General features: G+C 41.6%; 1 protein-coding gene across 3 annotated transcripts in view; it reads left to right on the forward strand.

The window, feature by feature from the left end:
* Positions 1 to 19,055, forward strand: part of LOC129185821 (plexin-A2-like) — a 103,563-nt gene that overhangs the window by 51,879 nt on the left and 32,629 nt on the right. For 2 of the 3 annotated variants that reach the window (XR_008572139.1, XM_054783293.1), the window contains exons 5-10: positions 3,831 to 3,931; positions 9,245 to 9,368; positions 9,812 to 9,965; positions 11,566 to 11,662; positions 17,406 to 17,520; positions 18,522 to 18,722. Coding sequence is in view for 2 of the 3 variants with exons in the window: in XM_054783293.1 (XP_054639268.1) it covers positions 3,831 to 3,931; positions 9,245 to 9,368; positions 9,812 to 9,965; positions 11,566 to 11,662; positions 17,406 to 17,520; positions 18,522 to 18,722 (792 nt within the window). In the remaining variant the exon portion in view is untranslated. Of the gene's footprint in view, positions 1 to 567; positions 709 to 3,830; positions 3,932 to 9,244; positions 9,369 to 9,811; positions 9,966 to 11,565; positions 11,663 to 17,405; positions 17,521 to 18,521; positions 18,723 to 19,055 lie in introns of those variants that run through there. The other variant, XM_054783294.1, reaches the window with a different exon arrangement.

Consider the following 19,055-nt stretch of genomic DNA (forward strand, 5'->3'; position numbering starts at 1 on the left):
GCAATGACTGTAATGTGATACGTTTTGCTCTTTGTGCATAATGCGGCTCCACCTAAGTAGTGGCACTGCTTACTAATGGCAGACAAGTAGCGTTACAGGAGCTTTCCACTTACTGCAAAGCAGATGCACATCCCACCGAACAGGAAACAGGCAACCAAAACAAGAGTACAAAACAGGAAACGACATGACAACTAAGGAAAACCAAAACTAAAGACCAACTTGTCATGCGGAACATGACATAAAGCGCTGGTTATGCGAGGAGGTAGTAAGGAATATAATGTTACATCTCAGGAAGAATCACCCTGAGTCACACGCAGCGTTTTGGCACTTTTTCTGTACTGGTATTGCATATTGCAGTATTTGTTTTATTTTGCACAGTGTTTTTTTGTGAAATGCATCCGATAGAAGACGCATAATGTGTTCATTACACAACTTTAGTTTGCGGGAAGAGCTGCTGCCTATATTAGTACCGGTAATGAAGTGCTGGACAATATCGGAAATCGGTAAGAAAGCCAATATCGAGCATCGCTACTTTTATCTAGCTGATCTTTGCCTGTATTTCACCAGGAAGTGTTCAAAAACAGGTGAACAAGGCCAAGGCGGCGGGCACCGTAGCTGAGAGAATCTGCGGGAAGGGCTCATTCAACATGACCTTCCACTGCATTCGCATTCCACTGCATACCTTCTTGTATGTCTTTTATTTTAAAAAGTGTGGTTTTCTTGTAGATATATATATATATATATATATATATATATATAGGATTTTTTTTATTACCAAACCCAATGTCCTTTTAACAGTCTTGTTTATAAAATGTACTGCTGTTGTGGAGCACCCCCACAATATGGTTGTGGCAAACAATGCAACAACAATAAAAGCCTATTATTTTCTATATGTATATGGCCAGTGAGAGTCTGGTTTTCATTTCTGAACATTTCTTAATTTGTCCTCCACAAAAAAATTATTATATTCCAACAAAGTCTTGAAAACCCCAAATAAACCATAGAATTAAGAGCGGAGCAGGAAGTCAGGTTCCGTCAACATAACACAAGACGTTGCTACAGGCGCATGTTTGCCAGTCTGCTGCTGCAAGATTCACATTTGCAACGGCGAGTCAAGGCTGCCTTTTATTGTACTGTAGTCATGGCAACCAAAAGCAGCCTGCATAGTAACTTAAACCCAAGCCACAATGTTTTCCTAACCCCGAGCAAGGGTTTCTTCTTCTTGACTTGACACGACCTTAGCAAAGAGACACTGTACAGTAGAAGTCTGGATTTTCAAGGTAGATTGGCGTTGGAAAGTGACAGCAGCCATTCAGTAATGACAATGAAATCCAAAATGCACTTTCTGAATCAAAGGAAAACACATTATGCTTTATCTGAAGCTGATTATTTAGACCTACATGCAGACTCCAGAGGATGCAGGCATTCATCTTTATGCGTTGTTGCCTCTGCCTCAACTTTTTGTGTCAATCTCGATTGTCACAAGTGAGTCCAGAAAGGAAATGAAAAAAGTTATTATGAAGCCAAACACCCAGCACACCATAAAAATCATCTTGACAGAAAAGGAGATTGCAGCTGATCCACATGCTGCTCTGCTGCTAGATGCTATCCTTTTCCGGATCTTGTGAAAATAAAACCTTGGCCTTGTCTGACGTGGATTCCGATGTTCCTATGCCTTGCTAAATAAATCAACTTTTAATCAGACCTTCACATATGGTTTATAGAAAACACAGATGGACTAAGATGAGGAGTTGTTTAGTTTTTACAAGAGCCAAGCCACAACAATTCATGAATTGTTCCGACCATCAGATTGGGATTTAAAGCCCTCAGCCCCTCCCACAGGACAAACTCATTTTGCTAATGGAATGAACCAAATGGGTTGTGAACGGTTGAGAAAAAAAAAAAAACAGAGAAAGTTATTTTGTGTGTGTGTGTGAGGGGGGTAGTTAATCCATTTTGCCAACACAGACCTGAGAGAGCACCCACTTATGCTATTAGCGCACCGGAGACACTCTAATCCACTCATTTGTGATTGCTACATCAGGAAATTGCTTGCATCACACGTCCAGCCAGTGAAAAATAACAAAGTATAAAATTCAAAAATAACCAGGTGCAGGCAGCAGCTCCAAGCTAGCATTGTATGCAGGGCGCCTGCTCTCACACAGCATCACACAGAGAGCAAAGCACCAGTGTACGCTGGCTGTACATTCATGCATGGAAGTGACAGGCTAACATTGATCATGTGTTCATGTAACAACTTTAGTTGGTAACTTACATTACATAATACACTACATACTAGTTTGGACTTTAAGTATGACAACATGTATTAATTTAGTAATTAAAGACTAACATTGAGATGTGCAAAGAGATAATATTAATTAAAGTAAGTGGGGGAGGGGCAAGACAAATGTGTTCAAGTGTTGATCAGAGTGACGCAGTGCTCTGTGGCGCCTACCTGAGGGGAGGAGTTTAAACAGTTTGTGTCCGGGGTGTGAGGTGTCTGCAGTGATGTTCCCTGCCCACTTCCTGGCCCTGGACCGATGCAGGTCACATATGGAGGGAAGGTTGGCTCCAATGATTTTTTCTGTAGATTTGATGGTCCTTTGTAGTCCTTTGTTCCTGTCCTGTTTGGTTGCAGATCCGAACCAGACAGTGATGGAAGTGCACAGCACAGACTGAATGGTTGCAGTGTAGATCAGCAGCTCCTGGGGCAGATTGAACTTCCTGAGTTGTCGTAGGAAGCACAACCTCTGCTGGGCCTTTTTTACGTACAGTGTCTATGTGGGAGGACCTCTTCAGGTTCCGGGAGATTGTGGTTCCCAGAATCCTGAAGGTGCCCACATTAGACACTGTGCTGTTGAAGATTGTGAGGGTGGGAGAGTGCAGGGGGGTTTCTCCTGAATTGCACTGTCATCTTCACAGTCTTGAGCGAGTTCAGCTCCAGATGTTTCTGACCACACCAGAGGACCACTTCATCCACCTCCCGTCTGTATGCAGACTCCTTGCCATCCTGGATGAGACCGATGACTGTCGTGTCATCTGCAAACTTCAGAGGTTACACAGAAAGGTCTCCTGAGGTGCAGTCATTAGTGTACTGTAGAGGGAGAAGAGCAGTGCAAAAAGAACACACCCTTGGGGGGGGCGCCAGTGCTGGTGGTCCGGGTGCTGGATGTGATGCCCTCCAGCCTCACCTGCTGGCTCCTGTCAGACAGGAAGCTGGTGATCCACTGATGGGTAGAGGCTAGCACAGTGAGCTAGGAGAGCTTCTGGTGGAGGATCTCAGGGATGATGATGTTGAACGCCGAGCTGAAGTCCACAAACAGGATCCTTGTCTTAGGGTCCTGGGGAGTCGAGGTGATGCTGGATGTAGATCAGTCCCGTGTTGACTGCATTTCCAAGTTATGAAAAGTTATTAAACAAACACCAGGTCACCAGGACCAGTAGGTCAGGCATTAACTAATTTTCATCATTGGATTAGATCTCCAAGTGTTTAAAAATAAACTGATTTGTTTTGACAGTTGTTTTGACAGTTTTGAAAGTGTGCAATAACTCAATTTAGAAACAACACTTGCTTTAGCGGAATACAAAAAAACATCTGTTTAGTAAGTTGTAGTGAATAATTTTCTAGTCATCATCTGATTGTTTCAACGTTAAAACTGTCGTTGTGAATTAAGTAAGGCAACAAAACAAGGACAACATTAAAGACAAAGCCACACTGAACCCCCATTGCTTGCTACATAGAAGGGACCTTCAGGTAGTGTGAACAGGTATGAGGTATGACTAAGTTCACACGTTTCATTTTCATGTTGTGACACATATTTCTGTTGTAGGTGGCCCAGGTCCCTGTGGAGGCCTGTGAGCAGTATGGTACATGTGCTGAGTGTCTGAGCTCCGGGGATCCTCACTGTGGCTGGTGTGTCTTGTACAACATGTGAGTCCCCACACACACACACACACACACGCACACGCACACGCACACCCGCACACTCATGCAAACCATGTCTAAGAGATTATACCACAAGATTGCTATTTACCAAACAGCAAGTGGAGTGCTACAAATTAGAGGAAGCATGTGATTTGTGAGGTTTGATGCGAGACAATTATTTTTATGCTCCCTGGAGTTCAATGCTAGCAACAGCTGGCGAGGCAAGCAGAAAGACAGGAAGTGGTTGTAGGACATAACCTAATCCGTCTCCAATCACACTGCTTAGGACAACAGACGCCGCACGGCCTGCAGATTTTGTTGTGTCCCCTGCGATGGGACAACTAGTGTTGATGTAGCGGGGAGGGATTAGCCCGGCCGTCACAGAGGGACCTCCACATACCCGCGGGAACATTTGGGATCCGACAGAGCGAGCTTATCTCTCTCATCTTAATTATGTGACCCCAGGTTAGCTTGCATAATACCTCGATATGGAGCAGAGGGGATTGAAGAGATTAAAACCCTGTGTTTGTGAGGCAGAGCGCCGTGTTTGAAGCTGACCTCAGTCGGGGATTTACAGCTGTTTCATCGTGACGTCTGCGTTTCTGCGAGCGCTATCTTGATGAGGATCAGCATGCACTTAAATTGCAGCTTTCAGAGTTGTCAAATCACAGCTGACCTTAGAGGGAGAAAATAATGTTTTGTTTTAATCTAAATTAACTCGCTACATTTTTTTCCCAGAGTACTAGCTTTGCCTCCTGCCATGTCTAATTATATGAATTAATGCTGTCCACTTATCACTTAATTGTTAGCCAGACGTTCCCTCAAGTGAGTCATGATCCATCACGCTGCAGAACTTTTAACTTTCAGTCAATGGATTCCACTATTTAACATCTCTTTTGTCTCTGAGAGAAGATCTCTGTTCAGTTCAGCATTGCCACTTTTACATTATTCTAGCTTGACTGCCTGACTCATCTTCTCCAGACGGACCCTTTTTCTGTTTTAATTCGGCAAAATACTGTATTGACCTGAATGCTAGAAACGTTGTGTTATTTATGGGGTCTAGAGGTTTATGCCGGCATTGCGCACCTTCACGGATTTCTGTGAAAGTATATTTTAGAATTATTTCAAGAAATCTGAGTATAAGAATAGAATATACAAATAAACAACGTATTCAACCTACGAGACAGCATTTTGGAATATTTGAGTTTCATCATAAGGTGAGTCACAAAATCACGAAAGCTGCCATGTCCGTTCCTTACATATGTTTTTACTTCACAGCCAATGACAAAAATATCAGTGTGAATGCTAAGGGAACTGCATCAAAGTATGAACCAAGTATCTTCTAACAGTGAGGACTTCTGATTTGTAATTTTAATTTTAGGATAATGGCATCAATGAAGCATAGTCATCAAATAACTATTGAGCAGCTAGAAAATATGATCAATAAAATAGGATCAACTAAATGGGATTTAACTGATAATGAAAACATGATTAATTGTTTGACTCTGTTAAATGAGTTGAACAGGGAGGGCAAAAGGATTGGCTTAAAAATTCGCAAAGGAAAAACAAAGCACATGACCAATTTCCATACAGATGAGACCATAGAGATAAAAAATGAAAAGATTGAGCATGTTGAAAGCTACAAATATCTGGGCCGAACACTGAAAATGGTTGACAACACAAGATAAATAAATAGATATCAGTTTCTCAGTAGTATTTCAAATCTGGAGTGCATGAAAACATTTCTGTTCTCTGGGGGCGGCATGACAGAAAATAATTGAGAACCACTTCTATAGTCCATAGAAGAATGATATTTAACCAATGTGTACTACCTACAATGATATATACGGATGTGAAACTTGGCCTACAACAAAATTTACTGAAAAAAAACGTATCACCGCACAGAGAGCAATGAAAAGACAAATGCTCCACATCACACTACAAGACCAAATCAGAAGCTCGGAAAAAAGGAATTTCACAAAAGTCAAAGACATCATAGAAAAAATTGAGAAGCAAAGAAGCAAAATTGAGTTGGGCAAGACATCTGTCAAGAAGAGAGGACAACAGGTGAACTGGACGTATTATAGATCGGCAACCAAGACTAGGCACAAAAAGAAGGGGAAGACAAAAACGCAGATGGAGGGATGACTTGGCATCGTATGCTGGGGCAGCCTGAACACGGATAGCACAGAACAGACAGTGGTGGCAGATTCATGAGGAGGGCTACGTGCGACAGTGTATGATGGAGCCGTGAGTGAGTGAGTGAATGAGTGAGTGAGAGTGAAGACATGATTAAAAAGAGATAAATTCTGTCTTTTGTCTGATTTTGTCTTAAAATCGAAATGTTTTTCAAAAAAACGGGTCTTCAAAAAGTGGGGCGTCTTACAATATATTTGTCCTAAAGCTCCTTTAGCCAAGCCTGAGACACTGCATCCCATTTGAGAATTTAGCAATAACTTAGCTAATGATTAGCACATGGATACACGGTTACATGTAGGGAGAAGTCCTCGTGGTGCTTATAAAAAGCACTTTTTGTGCAGCACTTACGTGGCAGTTAGAGCTGTCCATAAATTAATGGACACCTGCTGAGGGGGACAAGGGGCTGATTTGGCAAGAATAATGGAACAAATGGCCTCGGTTAGACAAAACTTGATGATTAAAAAAGGGAAATAAAAGGAGTCTATTTTTTCAGCGGTACTTCAGCTGATGAACGGTCACAGGGCGACGGTTGAGAGCTCCTCTCACTCCCTCTTAAGAAGCTGAGGCGACATCAAGCAATCACCGTCTTTCCATTGTGCCCTCATATCTTCCTGTAATTACAGCAGACCCGTCTGGGCTTTCCGAGAACCTTCAGTAGAACCTGAGAGCATGTGAAGTGGCATCTGCCGCTGATGAGGCGCGGTAAAAACGTGAGCACGTACAGCCACAACACATTGAGTTCAGTTCGTCATTGCGACTTAACAGTGCTAAGACTCTCATTCGTTTGTTTTTTTGCAATGCTTGCATTTCTGTCTAGCCAGCCTCTTAACATGTGAAGCTGCAGCAATACAACTCCTGCAATGTCTCATTCAAAAGATTCAGGATCAAGTTGAAAACACACCTTCCCTTCTAGAACTGGAGGCATGAAAATAGATGAATGCTCCCCTTTTTTGTGACAAAACTTAACTCGCTGGGACAGACAAGGGCCTTAGGGCTCGGCTAGTCACTACTTTGAATAGATATTGTTAAAATGAATTTGTTGCCAAAGTTGTTATTTCTCTTTTAGTCCCTACCTGTGGAAGTCCCGGCAAAACAGTTCTCTGAATGGAATAGGTATTTTTCAAATTGTATTTGGGAAAAGAAAAGACCAAGGATCAAAGTACAAATATTGCAGTTGTCTGAAGGTCAGAGGTGGGATGGCATAGCCAAGCTGTGAAGATTATTATAAAGCTTCACAGCTGCACTCTTTAATCTGATGGTGCACTAAACACTGAAGCAAAATGGCGAGAACTAGACCAAACGCAAATAGACATACCCCGTTCATCTATTCTAGCGGACAAAATATCCAGAAGCCAAGTCTGGATAAACTTCCTAATTGCAGTGCCGTCCCCCTTAATATCTGGTATAAAAAATTGAGAGATCCAAAATTTTCAGTTGGAGCTGTCCAATTAACTCCTCGTATTGGGCAGATGCTATTTCTGCAATTAGACAAATCATCAGAATCAAGACAAAGCCTACTTTTGAGGTTATACAGTATCCTTGGGAAATATACCAGATGAAATCAGAAGAGGGGATAGATATTTATTGCAGATATTATTGGCTGAGTAAGAAAGCAATAACTAAAAAATGGTTGTCAAAAGAACCTTCAACAATCGTTTAATCGGAAAAAATTATTTAAACTAATAACAAATGACATTTTCACTGAGATATACCACAAATAAGGGGAGAAAATACTGGAAAAAAGATACTATGATCTCAAATAATGCTGATTTTGTTTTTATGTATCTAGAAAAATTTATGTATGCAGGCATGTGCATATGCCATGAGTACTGAACGGATTACTATGGACTCAAAAATGAAGACTCATTGGGAAAATGGTGATGGTAACCAATTTGATGCCCTCCCCCACATCATATATTATATATCTATGTAAACTTCGCCTGGGATATTGTCCTTTTTATGGTTATGACTGTCTGCCTCTGCATAATTTGTATGATTATCATTCTGTTATTTTTGCAGAAAGTTGTTAAAAAATGAAGCATTAAAAAAAATCCAGCGAGTCCAGTTGCTCTGATTCAACACTCAGTAGGCAAGTTTAAAAATAATAAGAGGACAATTTGTTCTGTAGACCACGCCTCTGCCTGGGCTGATCACATTGGGCATTAAACATGACCGTCATACTGTACTTGGTAGCCTTCAATGTGGGCGGAATTCCCCCATGCAACACAATGTGAGCTTTCGCTTTGTGTTGCGCTGTTCTTCAGCAGATATGTATATACTGTATCTTGCGGCGTGTTGGGCGGGCGACACATTCAGTCCACACTCAATGTCCTTCCCCTCCTGCTGAAACTTGAACAAGTCGCAAATAAACATGGCACACACCTCGTGGTGGCAAGCTAATAACACCGGCGCAAGGTGCGTTCACGGACTTCGGGTCATTACATTTTTTTACACTATTTTTTTTTGGCCAAGACCCTGCGACCCACTGAAAACAGTTGCAACCCACCAGTTAAGAATCAGTGGTCTAGATTAAGGCTGATTAATGAGTACCATGGGCGTATTCACACTAGGCCAGTCGTACTGTGCTTGGGCCCAGTTCAAGCCTAAAGTCTGGCAAGTGTAGCTAGCGTGAGCACACTTCCCCTACTTTGGCATGATCAGAATAGGTGGGACTGGGCACGATTCCATGCACACCCACTTGCACACGCAACATTGCTGAGTCATAGAATGACAGTAATGCAATCACTCCTCGCAAGTTCTTAATTATAACCAACCAACCATAGAAATAAAATACAAATAGTCAAAATAATCAAAAAGTCCAAACCCACAGCATGCTCACTCACCCACAACTACAAGAATGTGTGCATAATAAAGACGTGCCCTTTAATTAATCAATGATTGTCGCCATCTTGCACAACGATCACAATAGCCAGACATGAAATAAAACAGGAAATAATCCACAAAATCAGAAAAATTGCATTAATACAGTAGTGCAAGCAGGCCAGCGGAGGTCAGCACAGGGAGGGGGAATCACACTGGGTCTAACACAGCACAAACCGACTGGTGTGAATACACCCTAAGAGATTTTTGCCCTGATCTTGGTATTCTTTTGCTCTACAGGTGCTCAAGGAAGGACCGCTGCCCTAGGGCGGACGAAGCCTACCGTTTCGCCAGTGCCATTGACCGCTGCGTGAATGTTATTGCTCACCCAGATAGCATTGCTGTATCCGCACACAGCGTCCCTGTGAGTTTGCTTTGCGTCCTTCCCCCATTTCGGTGTTGTCACTCTCACAGTGAAAAGGTTTATGAGCAATCACCATGAGTAGTATTTTACAGCCATGTTACACTATGTATAGGAAGGTCGTTCTCTTTGTATATGAGCTACTGTATTTATTTAGGTGACCAGGATAGCCAGGCAAAGTCTGACGTGATAACTTCACATATGTTTGAGTACTGTTAAACAACCAGGATCTTCTTTCTGTAGATTCTGTAGATTACCTTCATCATACACATTCTGTGAGAACCAGAGGTGCAGATAAGGTAGACGAGCAACTTTAGCAGAGTCAACCATCTTTATGACAAGCTCAGCATCTCCTACCCATCATCTCACATTCAATCAAGTCTTGTCTAATCTACTGCAAGACAAGCTTATTGTAGCCAATTGAGGTGTATCTCCTTTTCTGGTAGCTTCTGCTGGAGGTGAACAACGTTCCGAATCTTTCTGCTGGGATCACCTGTTCATTTGGGGAGCAAGCCAAAGTGGAGGGCCACGTCAATGGGAACAGGGTCATGTGTCTGTCCCCGGCTGGAAAGGAAGTTCCTCTGATACCCGAAGGACAAGGTGCGCGTAAATGTCTTTTTTTTTTTTATTATTTTTGGGGTAGTTTGCAATGATGAGCGGTCTTTCCAAGAAATCAATCAGAGGCATGGTCAACAAACACAACAGGAAAACAAAATGGAATATGGGGGATGACGTCGACCTGTCAATTTTACACCTTTGGAGGTAGTATCAGAGTTTGAACAAAGGCCGATCTATGTATAAGTGTATTCTGTATTATCCCTGTAGTGTTGAAAGCAATTGTCACGGTCTAACTGGTACAGTTATATGAAAAAATGAGGACACCCCACCGTGTAACTCTTCTACTCCTGAACGGCTGCACACAAAAGGGTGACCATCTGTCAAAACTTGCACCACTTACGTGTTGCCTGTGCTATTATTTTACACACCACATGGCGGCGCTGCTAATAGAACCCAAAATTTTTACCCCATATGTCGTACTGACTTCAAATTTCTCACACAGCTCAATGCGCTCAACAAAACACCGACTTTAACTTTAGGGCGTTAAGCCCAATCACCACAGAATTAGGTACACACATGTAAAATTTGAGAAAGATTGGTTGAAAAACATGGGCACCATCAAGCAAAACGTCTTTGCAGGGACACGAGCGGGACTTAGCAATTAATTGGCCACAAGTCATTGACCATTTGACAAAGATGATACACAACTTGGAGGATATCTGTATTACATGTATGCTAGCATGTGTTCCAAAGCATTGTGAGCACAACCCATAGGGGGCGACACAAGTGTCATTTACAGTCATGAGAAAAAATGAGGACACCCGTGTACTTTAAACATCCTACCAGAAGCTGGCACTGACAAAGTTATGCAACAACCCTACACTTTCTCATTCAATAGCGTGTGTCCAAACTTTTAACTGGTAATGTAATTATCGAATGTGATCTGATGGTATGTCGCTGTATGAATGTGATTTGTGCTAATGCAATCTTTAGATTCTAATCTTACGTACTTGGATAAAAGATGACATCCAACAGAGAATGGGTATAATAAGGTTACCACTTTAGCATCAACAGTGCTACATGGCTTTAAAAGAAGCTTACCCAATTATTCCAGCATCACTAGTAGTAGTCATATCGTTCTAACAAAAACATCATATAGTGTTAAGGAATGGCAAGTAATTACAAATAAGCACAGACTTTAATGCACTGTAGAAATGCTAACTGCAGTTCACTTGGGAGCGTGTATGTGAGCAGGCGCTGATAAGCTGAATTAAAAAGAGCACGTCTTGCTGAATCCACACTTCCAAGTTGGGACTTGATACCCAAACATGATATTAATACTGGAGACATTAACAAAGACAGCCAATTTTTTGTTTAATATGCAAAGAGTTTGTCTCCTCAGAGTGCAGTAATCCTCTGAAGTTTTCACCTAACAGCAGTGTGCGCTTGCAGAAAGGCAGACGCCAGGTGGCTCTTTAAAGTGGCGAGATAAACACATGAACATTTTGTTTCTCATTTGGACACCTCCTTTTTCGCTCGGTGTTGTCATTTGTTCAGCCCTTTCATCCTGCCTCCTTCTCACCTCTCTTTGACGCTACTTTCCATACGTTTGATGTACGTCTATCTCCTTCTCTCCCGTCAGACTGGGCTGGCGTGGAGCTGCAACTGAACTCAAAGGAGACGGGTCAAATGATCGCCAGCACGGAGGTGAAGTTCTACAACTGCAGCACACATCAAATGTGAGTATGGCGGACGCCTTCCTCTCTGATTTTCTCACTGGATGGAGAATAGACAACTTAATTTAGGGCACTGATGTACTGATGCTCACAGCCGCTCTTAAGATGAGGCTCTTAGATAAACTCTTGAGCTAAATTCATCTGTCAGCTTCCATTTAAGTCAACATGATGCATTTGTCACAGCCTGTTTGTTTGGATTTGAACTTGGCTGTCTTACTGGCTAACAGGTTTAAATGAGAACAAACAAAGCTATTTATGACCAAACAGTCATCTACTTAGATTGGTCCATGATGAGAAGCTTTTTAAGTCATAGCAGTGCAGGTTCACGCCACAGAGGAGGCCTTCAGCATCCATGACCGAGCAGCTTTGTTCGTCACATCCTTAAATAGAACATCATTAGACTAAACTGCACTTAATTTTTTTAACACAACTTTTCCCTGAGGCGCACCGTTTGATAATTGTGTTTGTTGTAAAATGAGAGATGTTTCTGCTGCGCTGGGGTACCTCGAGGGTGTATGAAACACTGTGATTTAAAGAGGACTTTTTCTTCAAATGTTCATATTGTTCCGCGCTAATATACAACAAACATCTGGACTGGGAAGGAAACACAGTGTGGGATTTGGCTGTGAGCCATTAAGCTAATCGGACTGTATGTAGCATCATCACATGACAGATTTTTTTCTGTTTGACACCAACTTACAAACTTGCTATGCTTACACAGTATAGTGGCAAAGTAGTCTGAACACAAATATTCTACTTAGTCGACCATGAAAATTAGTTAACGCATTGTTCTCTTGTTGACTAGTCAATCAAATCTGTACGTTGGCATTAAACACTGCAACGCTTAATTATAACAGACAGACAAAAGAAGAGAGGAGAGAAATGAAGTTAGAAGAACCAGTGGGAATCAGTGGGAAATACGGGGAAAGAAGAGAGAAACAAGTGGTAGATAAGACAGAAGACAGAGACGTTAGCAACACCTCTGACCTTCAAGCTCACTTGGGAAACACGGATGCAACGCTTCCTGCAAAGTGTGCCAGTAAGATCCAGTGTTTGCCCACTTCCTGATTTCTTTTTTTTTTTTGCATGTTTGTCACACTTAAATGTTTCAGATCATCAAACAAATTTAAATATTAGTCAAAGACAACAGAATTGAACACAATTTAATTTTTTTTTTTTAAATGAAACCTTTTATTATTAAGGCAGAAAAAAAATCCAAACCTACATGGCCCTATGTGAAAAGGTGATTCCCCCCCCCCAAAAAAAGGAAGGTAATTGAGATTTATCAGTCTGGAAAAGGTTCTGAAGCCATTTCTAAAGCGTTGGGACTCCAGCAAAGCATAATGAGAGCACAAATGGCAAACACATGAAACAGTGCTGAACCTTCCCAGGAGTGGCCAGACAACCAAAATTACCCCAAGAGTGCAGCGACGACTCATCCAAGTGGTCACAAAAGAGCCCACAACAACATCCGGAGAACTGCAGGCCTCACTTGCCTCAGTTAAGGTCAGTGTTTATGACTCCACCATAAGAGAGGCACTAGGCAAAAACGGCCTGCATGGCAGAGTTCCAAGACAAAAACACAAAAAGAACATTGTCACAATTTTGCCAGAAAACATCTTGATGATCCCCAAGACCTTTGGGAAAATACTCTGTGGTCTGATGGGACAAAATTTGAACTTTTTGGAAGGCGTGTGTTCCATTACATCTGGCGTAAAAGTAATGCATCATTTCAGAAAAAGAACCTCATACCGACAGTAAAATGTGGTGGTGGTAGTGTGATGGTCTGGGGCTGTTTTGCTGCTTCAGGACCTGAAAGACTTGATCTGATAATCGGAACCATGAATTCTGCTGTCTACCAAAAAATCTTGAAGGAGAATGTCCGGCCATCTGTTCATGACCTGTCCACGGCTGAAGAAAAACAAAATGAAAAATTTGGAGTGGCCTCGTCAAAGTCCTGACCTGAATCCTATTGAGATGCTGTGGCATGACCTTAAAAAGGCGGTTCATGCTGGAAAACTCTCCAATGTGGCTGAATTCCAACAATTCTGCAAAGATGAGTGGGCCTAAATTCCTCCACAGCGCTGTAAGAGACTCATTGCAAGTTATAGCAAATTCTTGATTGCAGTTGTTGCTGCTAAGGGTGGTCCAACCAGTTATTAGGTTTAGGGGTAATCACTTTTTCACAAAGGGCCATGTAGGTTGGGGTTTTTTTTCTCCGTTAATAATACAAGTTTCATTTAAAAACTGCATTTTGTGTGCAGTTGTGGTCATTGACTAATATTTAAATTTGTTTGATGATCTGAAACATTTACGTGTGACAAACATGCAAAAAAATAAGAAATCAGGAAGGGCGCAAACACTTATTCACACCACTATAACATGGTTACGCCACAAAAGTTGCGGGGGAAGAAGAAAGATTTGTACCTTAGCCTGACAAAATGTTCTGTATCTGGACCTACAGTCAAACCTCGGTTTTCGTACGCTCCAGCTTTGATTACGTTTTCGTCAAAAATGTGTGCCAAAGTGTTCCCTCGGTTTTCGTACACTGCCTTTGTTGTTGTACAATATTGCACGTAATAAACTACTTAGTTTGTCCAATACTGTATAGTTCTGTGAAATCAAGTGTCCAAACAAAGCACCCTATGCATTTCTGACTCACTGTTGGATGTACATAATTTCCAATGGGAAAAATTGCCTCAATTTTCATATGCTTCGGTTTTTGTCAGACCTTGGGAACAAATTAATAACAAAAACCGAGGTACCACTGCATTACAATTGTAGGTGAATACCCCTGATTTAGGTAGTCGGCTAGGAGGCCAGTCCAAACTCTGACTAATATGGCATAACCTCATGGAAATGCAGTTGCTTATGCTTATACTGTATAGTGCATACATCATATTTTACTCAATTAATTAACATTTTACAGTTTACTTACATTAGTTATTTACATCATTTACATTTGTCAATGCTACTGGTAACATTTTGTGTTTTGGACCTTGAGTTGTATTCCAAATAAAAATGGACACAACAAAATAAACAAGATTTTTTTTTTAATTACTCATTTAGATTAGATTACTTGACTATTTGAAAAATTAGTTGAAACATTAGTCGTTTGAAAATTAGTCGTTAGTGGCAGCTGGATGAGCCCACCCCATGTATATGCCCATCACTTCACAGTGGACATCCTTTTTTAAAGCAGGCGTCACTACACATCTTTAAATACAGCATGGAGCTCTGTCAACTCCAGCATCAAGGCTAGATTTTCGTCAACACTTCTACAAGTAATATACTAATGTGGGACCTGACACGTATTTAAATGTAAAGTAAAGTGTGAACCCCACATGACAGTTTTTTTATACAATTTGTCCCTACTTTGATCAATGCAACATTACAACATTAAGGTTAGGTGTTTCGTTTTTTTTTTTTTTTTATTTCTTCTCTGATTTGATCAGACAGCCTCAAATGTACAATGAACTTAACTTTCCCCGCGCAGTAAATTATACTGAGCCACCAGCACATAATAGCTACATTCAGGCATGCACAATGATGTTACTCCAGCAGGTTGCATTTGATTGATGGGAGTATTCATAGTTAAATTAGCCCGTAGTGGCAGCGTGCACTACCTATGCTAACTGCTCTTTGACTGCCACATAAATACACGAGTATACCCAATTAAGTCATTAGAGGGAGCAGTTGGAAGCTCATCATACATATAAGGCCTTCATTAGCGCCACGGTGACCCTGTGAACTGCTGTGATGAATATTTCAAGACCAACACGATTCCTGACTTGGCCACCTCTTCCTGCACAATCACCTCCAGCATCACATCACCCTGCGCAATTAATTATCATGACTTTGCAGCTCCATGGCAGTTCTGGCCTATTAATACCTCACCTCCACATACTTTGCTCTCTCTTACACATATTCTTGACAAAAAGACGCATAGTGTATATCCATGTGCACACTGGCCCCTCGCAGCCAATTATGATACAATAAATAGACTGCACCACATTTTGTGGCATTTGTTGCTTTGGAAAGCTGATTGTGGTTTTGTAATTCCATCATGCTTTCATTATAGCTCAAGGCTGAACCCACCTGAAAATGTGTATTTCTTAAAACCAAACTGAATTGTCAGATAATGATGAATATCGTAAGTCCTTCTGAATGGGCCAATTGTATTGCCATGGTTACGGTAATATCAGTGCTGTCGGCTAAAGTAAAGCACCATTTGGACTGCAATGAAAACTCCAAAGTTGAACATACGGTAAGTTGCCTGACAAACACATAATGGAAAGGGAAAATCAAGGTGTTTGCAGAATGATGCTGTCACCTTGTTGTGTTTTTTTGGTACTGCTGAATATAGTGAATAAAGCCTTGAAGTACAAGTAGCATATATATACTGTACATACATCTTAAACTCTTTAGTTGCTATATATGCACAATTTCAGCGCAATAAAATGTGCAGTTTAATGGTAAGCTTTTGTGGTCATTTTCAGCTAGCCATTTTCCATTATGCTATTGCTACAAGCTATTTACATTAACATCCATTTAGTAATATGAATATATGTAAATTATATTAAATTAATTTCAATTTTCATGGTAAACTGAGTGCTGCACAGTGGCCTAGTGGTGAGCATGTTGGCTACACAGTCAGGAGATCGGGAAGATCTGGGTTCGAATCTCCGTTGGGCATCTCTGTGTGGAGTTTGCATGTTCTCCCCGTGCGTGGGTTTTCTCTGGGTACTTGGTTTCCTCCCACAATCCAAAACCATGCATGTTAGGTTAATTGGCGGCTCTAAATTGAGTTGTTTGTCTATATGTTCCCTGCGATTGGCTGGCGACCAGTCCAGGGTGTACCCCGCCTCTCGCCAGAAGCCAGCTGGGATAGGCTCCAGTGAGGATAAGCGGCATAGAAGTTGGATGGATGGTAAACTGAGCATTTAGACAGTTTCCTATGTAGAGGTGAGGTCCATTGCTGGTTCTGTGGTTAGCATCACAATTTTCCTCTTTACAATCACGAGTATCCCCCCTTCTGTAATGGCAGCACAAGAAAAAAAAAAACACAAAACTGTTTAGCCTCACAACATTTACTGACATACCAAATTGTACGGCTTTTGCGGGGTCAGTTTCTAATGTGAAACAAACAATCTATATCAAAAACGGTCAACGGGTGTCTGGGTTTGAACTACGGTTTTCCCTGTCAAAAAGCCACCCAGCCTAGCTTTACAGACTGTCACGCTGTGAATAGATTCTTTTTTTTTATATCTGATTTCCTTGTTTGCTTGGCTTGTAAACATGTTATCCTGCAAGCATAATGGAGAATAAAATTTCATTTCAGACGAATGTGACGGCACAACCACAATCAGGGCACAGCAAAGCCTTTGTTGTCTCACCAACAACAACAAAAAAAGAAAAGGCTCTGAAATGGAAATCAACTGGAGTCTTTCTTGAGAACCTGTGATCTGTCTGCTGACCTAGCATGTAGAGACCAAACATTAACAGGAGCAGAACAACAATGATGGTGAAAGTCCCACCTGCTCCTTATGCCCCTCTCACACCTCACCCTGCACCCAAAAGGAGGCGCATGCCACTATTTGAGAAACACTGGATTAATCTGATTCTGCTGACAGAGCTGAGTGCACCCTCTGGCAGAATTACTGAATGGAACCCCTTCTGTAGTTTTTGTGTAGTCCTTCTAATAGAAGACAAACAAATAACAAGCACTAATGTCTTTGTCCTGCAGGTGCCTGTCCTGTGTAAACAGCACATTTCGTTGTCACTGGTGTAAATATCGCAACATGTGCACCCATGACCCAAGCAGCTGTTCTTTCCAGGAGGGCAGAGTCAACGCCTCAGAGGTAATACACACTGTACACTTGCTTCATTAAAATGCAGAATCAAAGAACACATAAAACTACACTACACGCCTGACTGATACTACAACATAGTATACATTTCACAACAACAAATTCAATAAACACTATTTTGGTGCAAGTATGGCTTTAATATGCTGGAAAACTAGCATGTGGGATGCATATTATTTGGATTTGAGATGTATTTGCTTCTTTAATCCCTGATCTGCATATTGACATTTATATTACTACAGATGATGACAGACCGACAGCAAGAGAGTTGCAGGAACAGATTGTTAATCTCCTGGGGAGTAATCGTTATGTAAAAAGTCAATGCGTGATGCATGCAGATTGTTATATTAGGGCAATATACTGTATATGGACAGCATGGAAAGAAATGCGCAGTACAGGAGAACCTCTGATTTCAAACACACTGTCTGAATTTAGAATAAATAACTAAAACTGAATTATTCAGTTCCAGGGTCAAACCTTTATTAACCATACAGGCAATGTTTTAAGTAACATTTTTTACATTATTAACTGTCATACAAGTGTAAAGACAAGTCAACCCGTCGTTTGAGGATCGATCATGCAAAGGCGGTGACTGATTGCCTTTTCATTTTAATAATAGACGTAGCTGACTTTGCAGCATATATCACTTTCTGCTTCTTTTGTTTATTAGCGAGATTGTACTGAACAGCCTGGAGCAGATGTAGCATTTTTTTCTACACTACATACTATGGCAATTACTTCCTTTTCCTATTCTATGGTTGGCATCACTTTTGCCGTGTTTGCCATTACTAATATCGTAATGTGGTGCCGTCACAGAAAAGCCAAAGAAAAAGCAAACCACATTTGTGGAGTTAATGACATGTTGGATGATGTCTGTAGTTCGAAATATGAGTTTGACTTTCTCAGCACATTTCTCCTAAAATCTTGGTTGAAAGAGGTGTTACCATTTTGAGGTTCCGTCGTAAAAATGTTTTTTTCTTTTTTTTTTGGTACAGGACTGCCCTCAGCTTCTCCACTCCGGGGAAATTCTCATTCCGGCTGGTGAGGTGCGACCCATCACCCTGAAGGCCCGGAATCTCCCACAGCCGCAGTCGGGCCAGCGGGGCTATGAGTGCGTAGTGAACGTGCAGGGCGTCAGCCAGCGTGTTACAGCACTGCGCTTCAACAGCACCAGCGTGCAGTGCCAAAACAGCTCGGTATGGCCCAGAATACTTGTTTGACAGACGTCTCGGTTGCTGTGGAATCAAGCTGTATAGGGCACATGAGCGAATACCGCCTGAAGTGTTAGGCGTACTGAGAAAGAGAGAGAGTGCAGATCAGAGAGGAAGACGGGGTGACATGGGGGGGAAGGACAGTAAAGGAAGAGGAGGAAAGGATAATTGCTGGGGGGCTAGAGAGGAAATGGAAAGCAAATCTACACGTTTTCTGTGACTTTAGCGTGACCTTGCCTTGTAAACTGGAGGTGTCAGACCCACCAAACAAGAGCGATAGGCTGGAGATGAATCCTGGTATTTCCCTTTTGTCACACA

The sequence above is a fragment of the Dunckerocampus dactyliophorus genome, chromosome 8, assembly GCF_027744805.1.
Source record: "Dunckerocampus dactyliophorus isolate RoL2022-P2 chromosome 8, RoL_Ddac_1.1, whole genome shotgun sequence".
Taxonomy (NCBI): Eukaryota; Metazoa; Chordata; class Actinopteri; order Syngnathiformes; family Syngnathidae; genus Dunckerocampus; species Dunckerocampus dactyliophorus.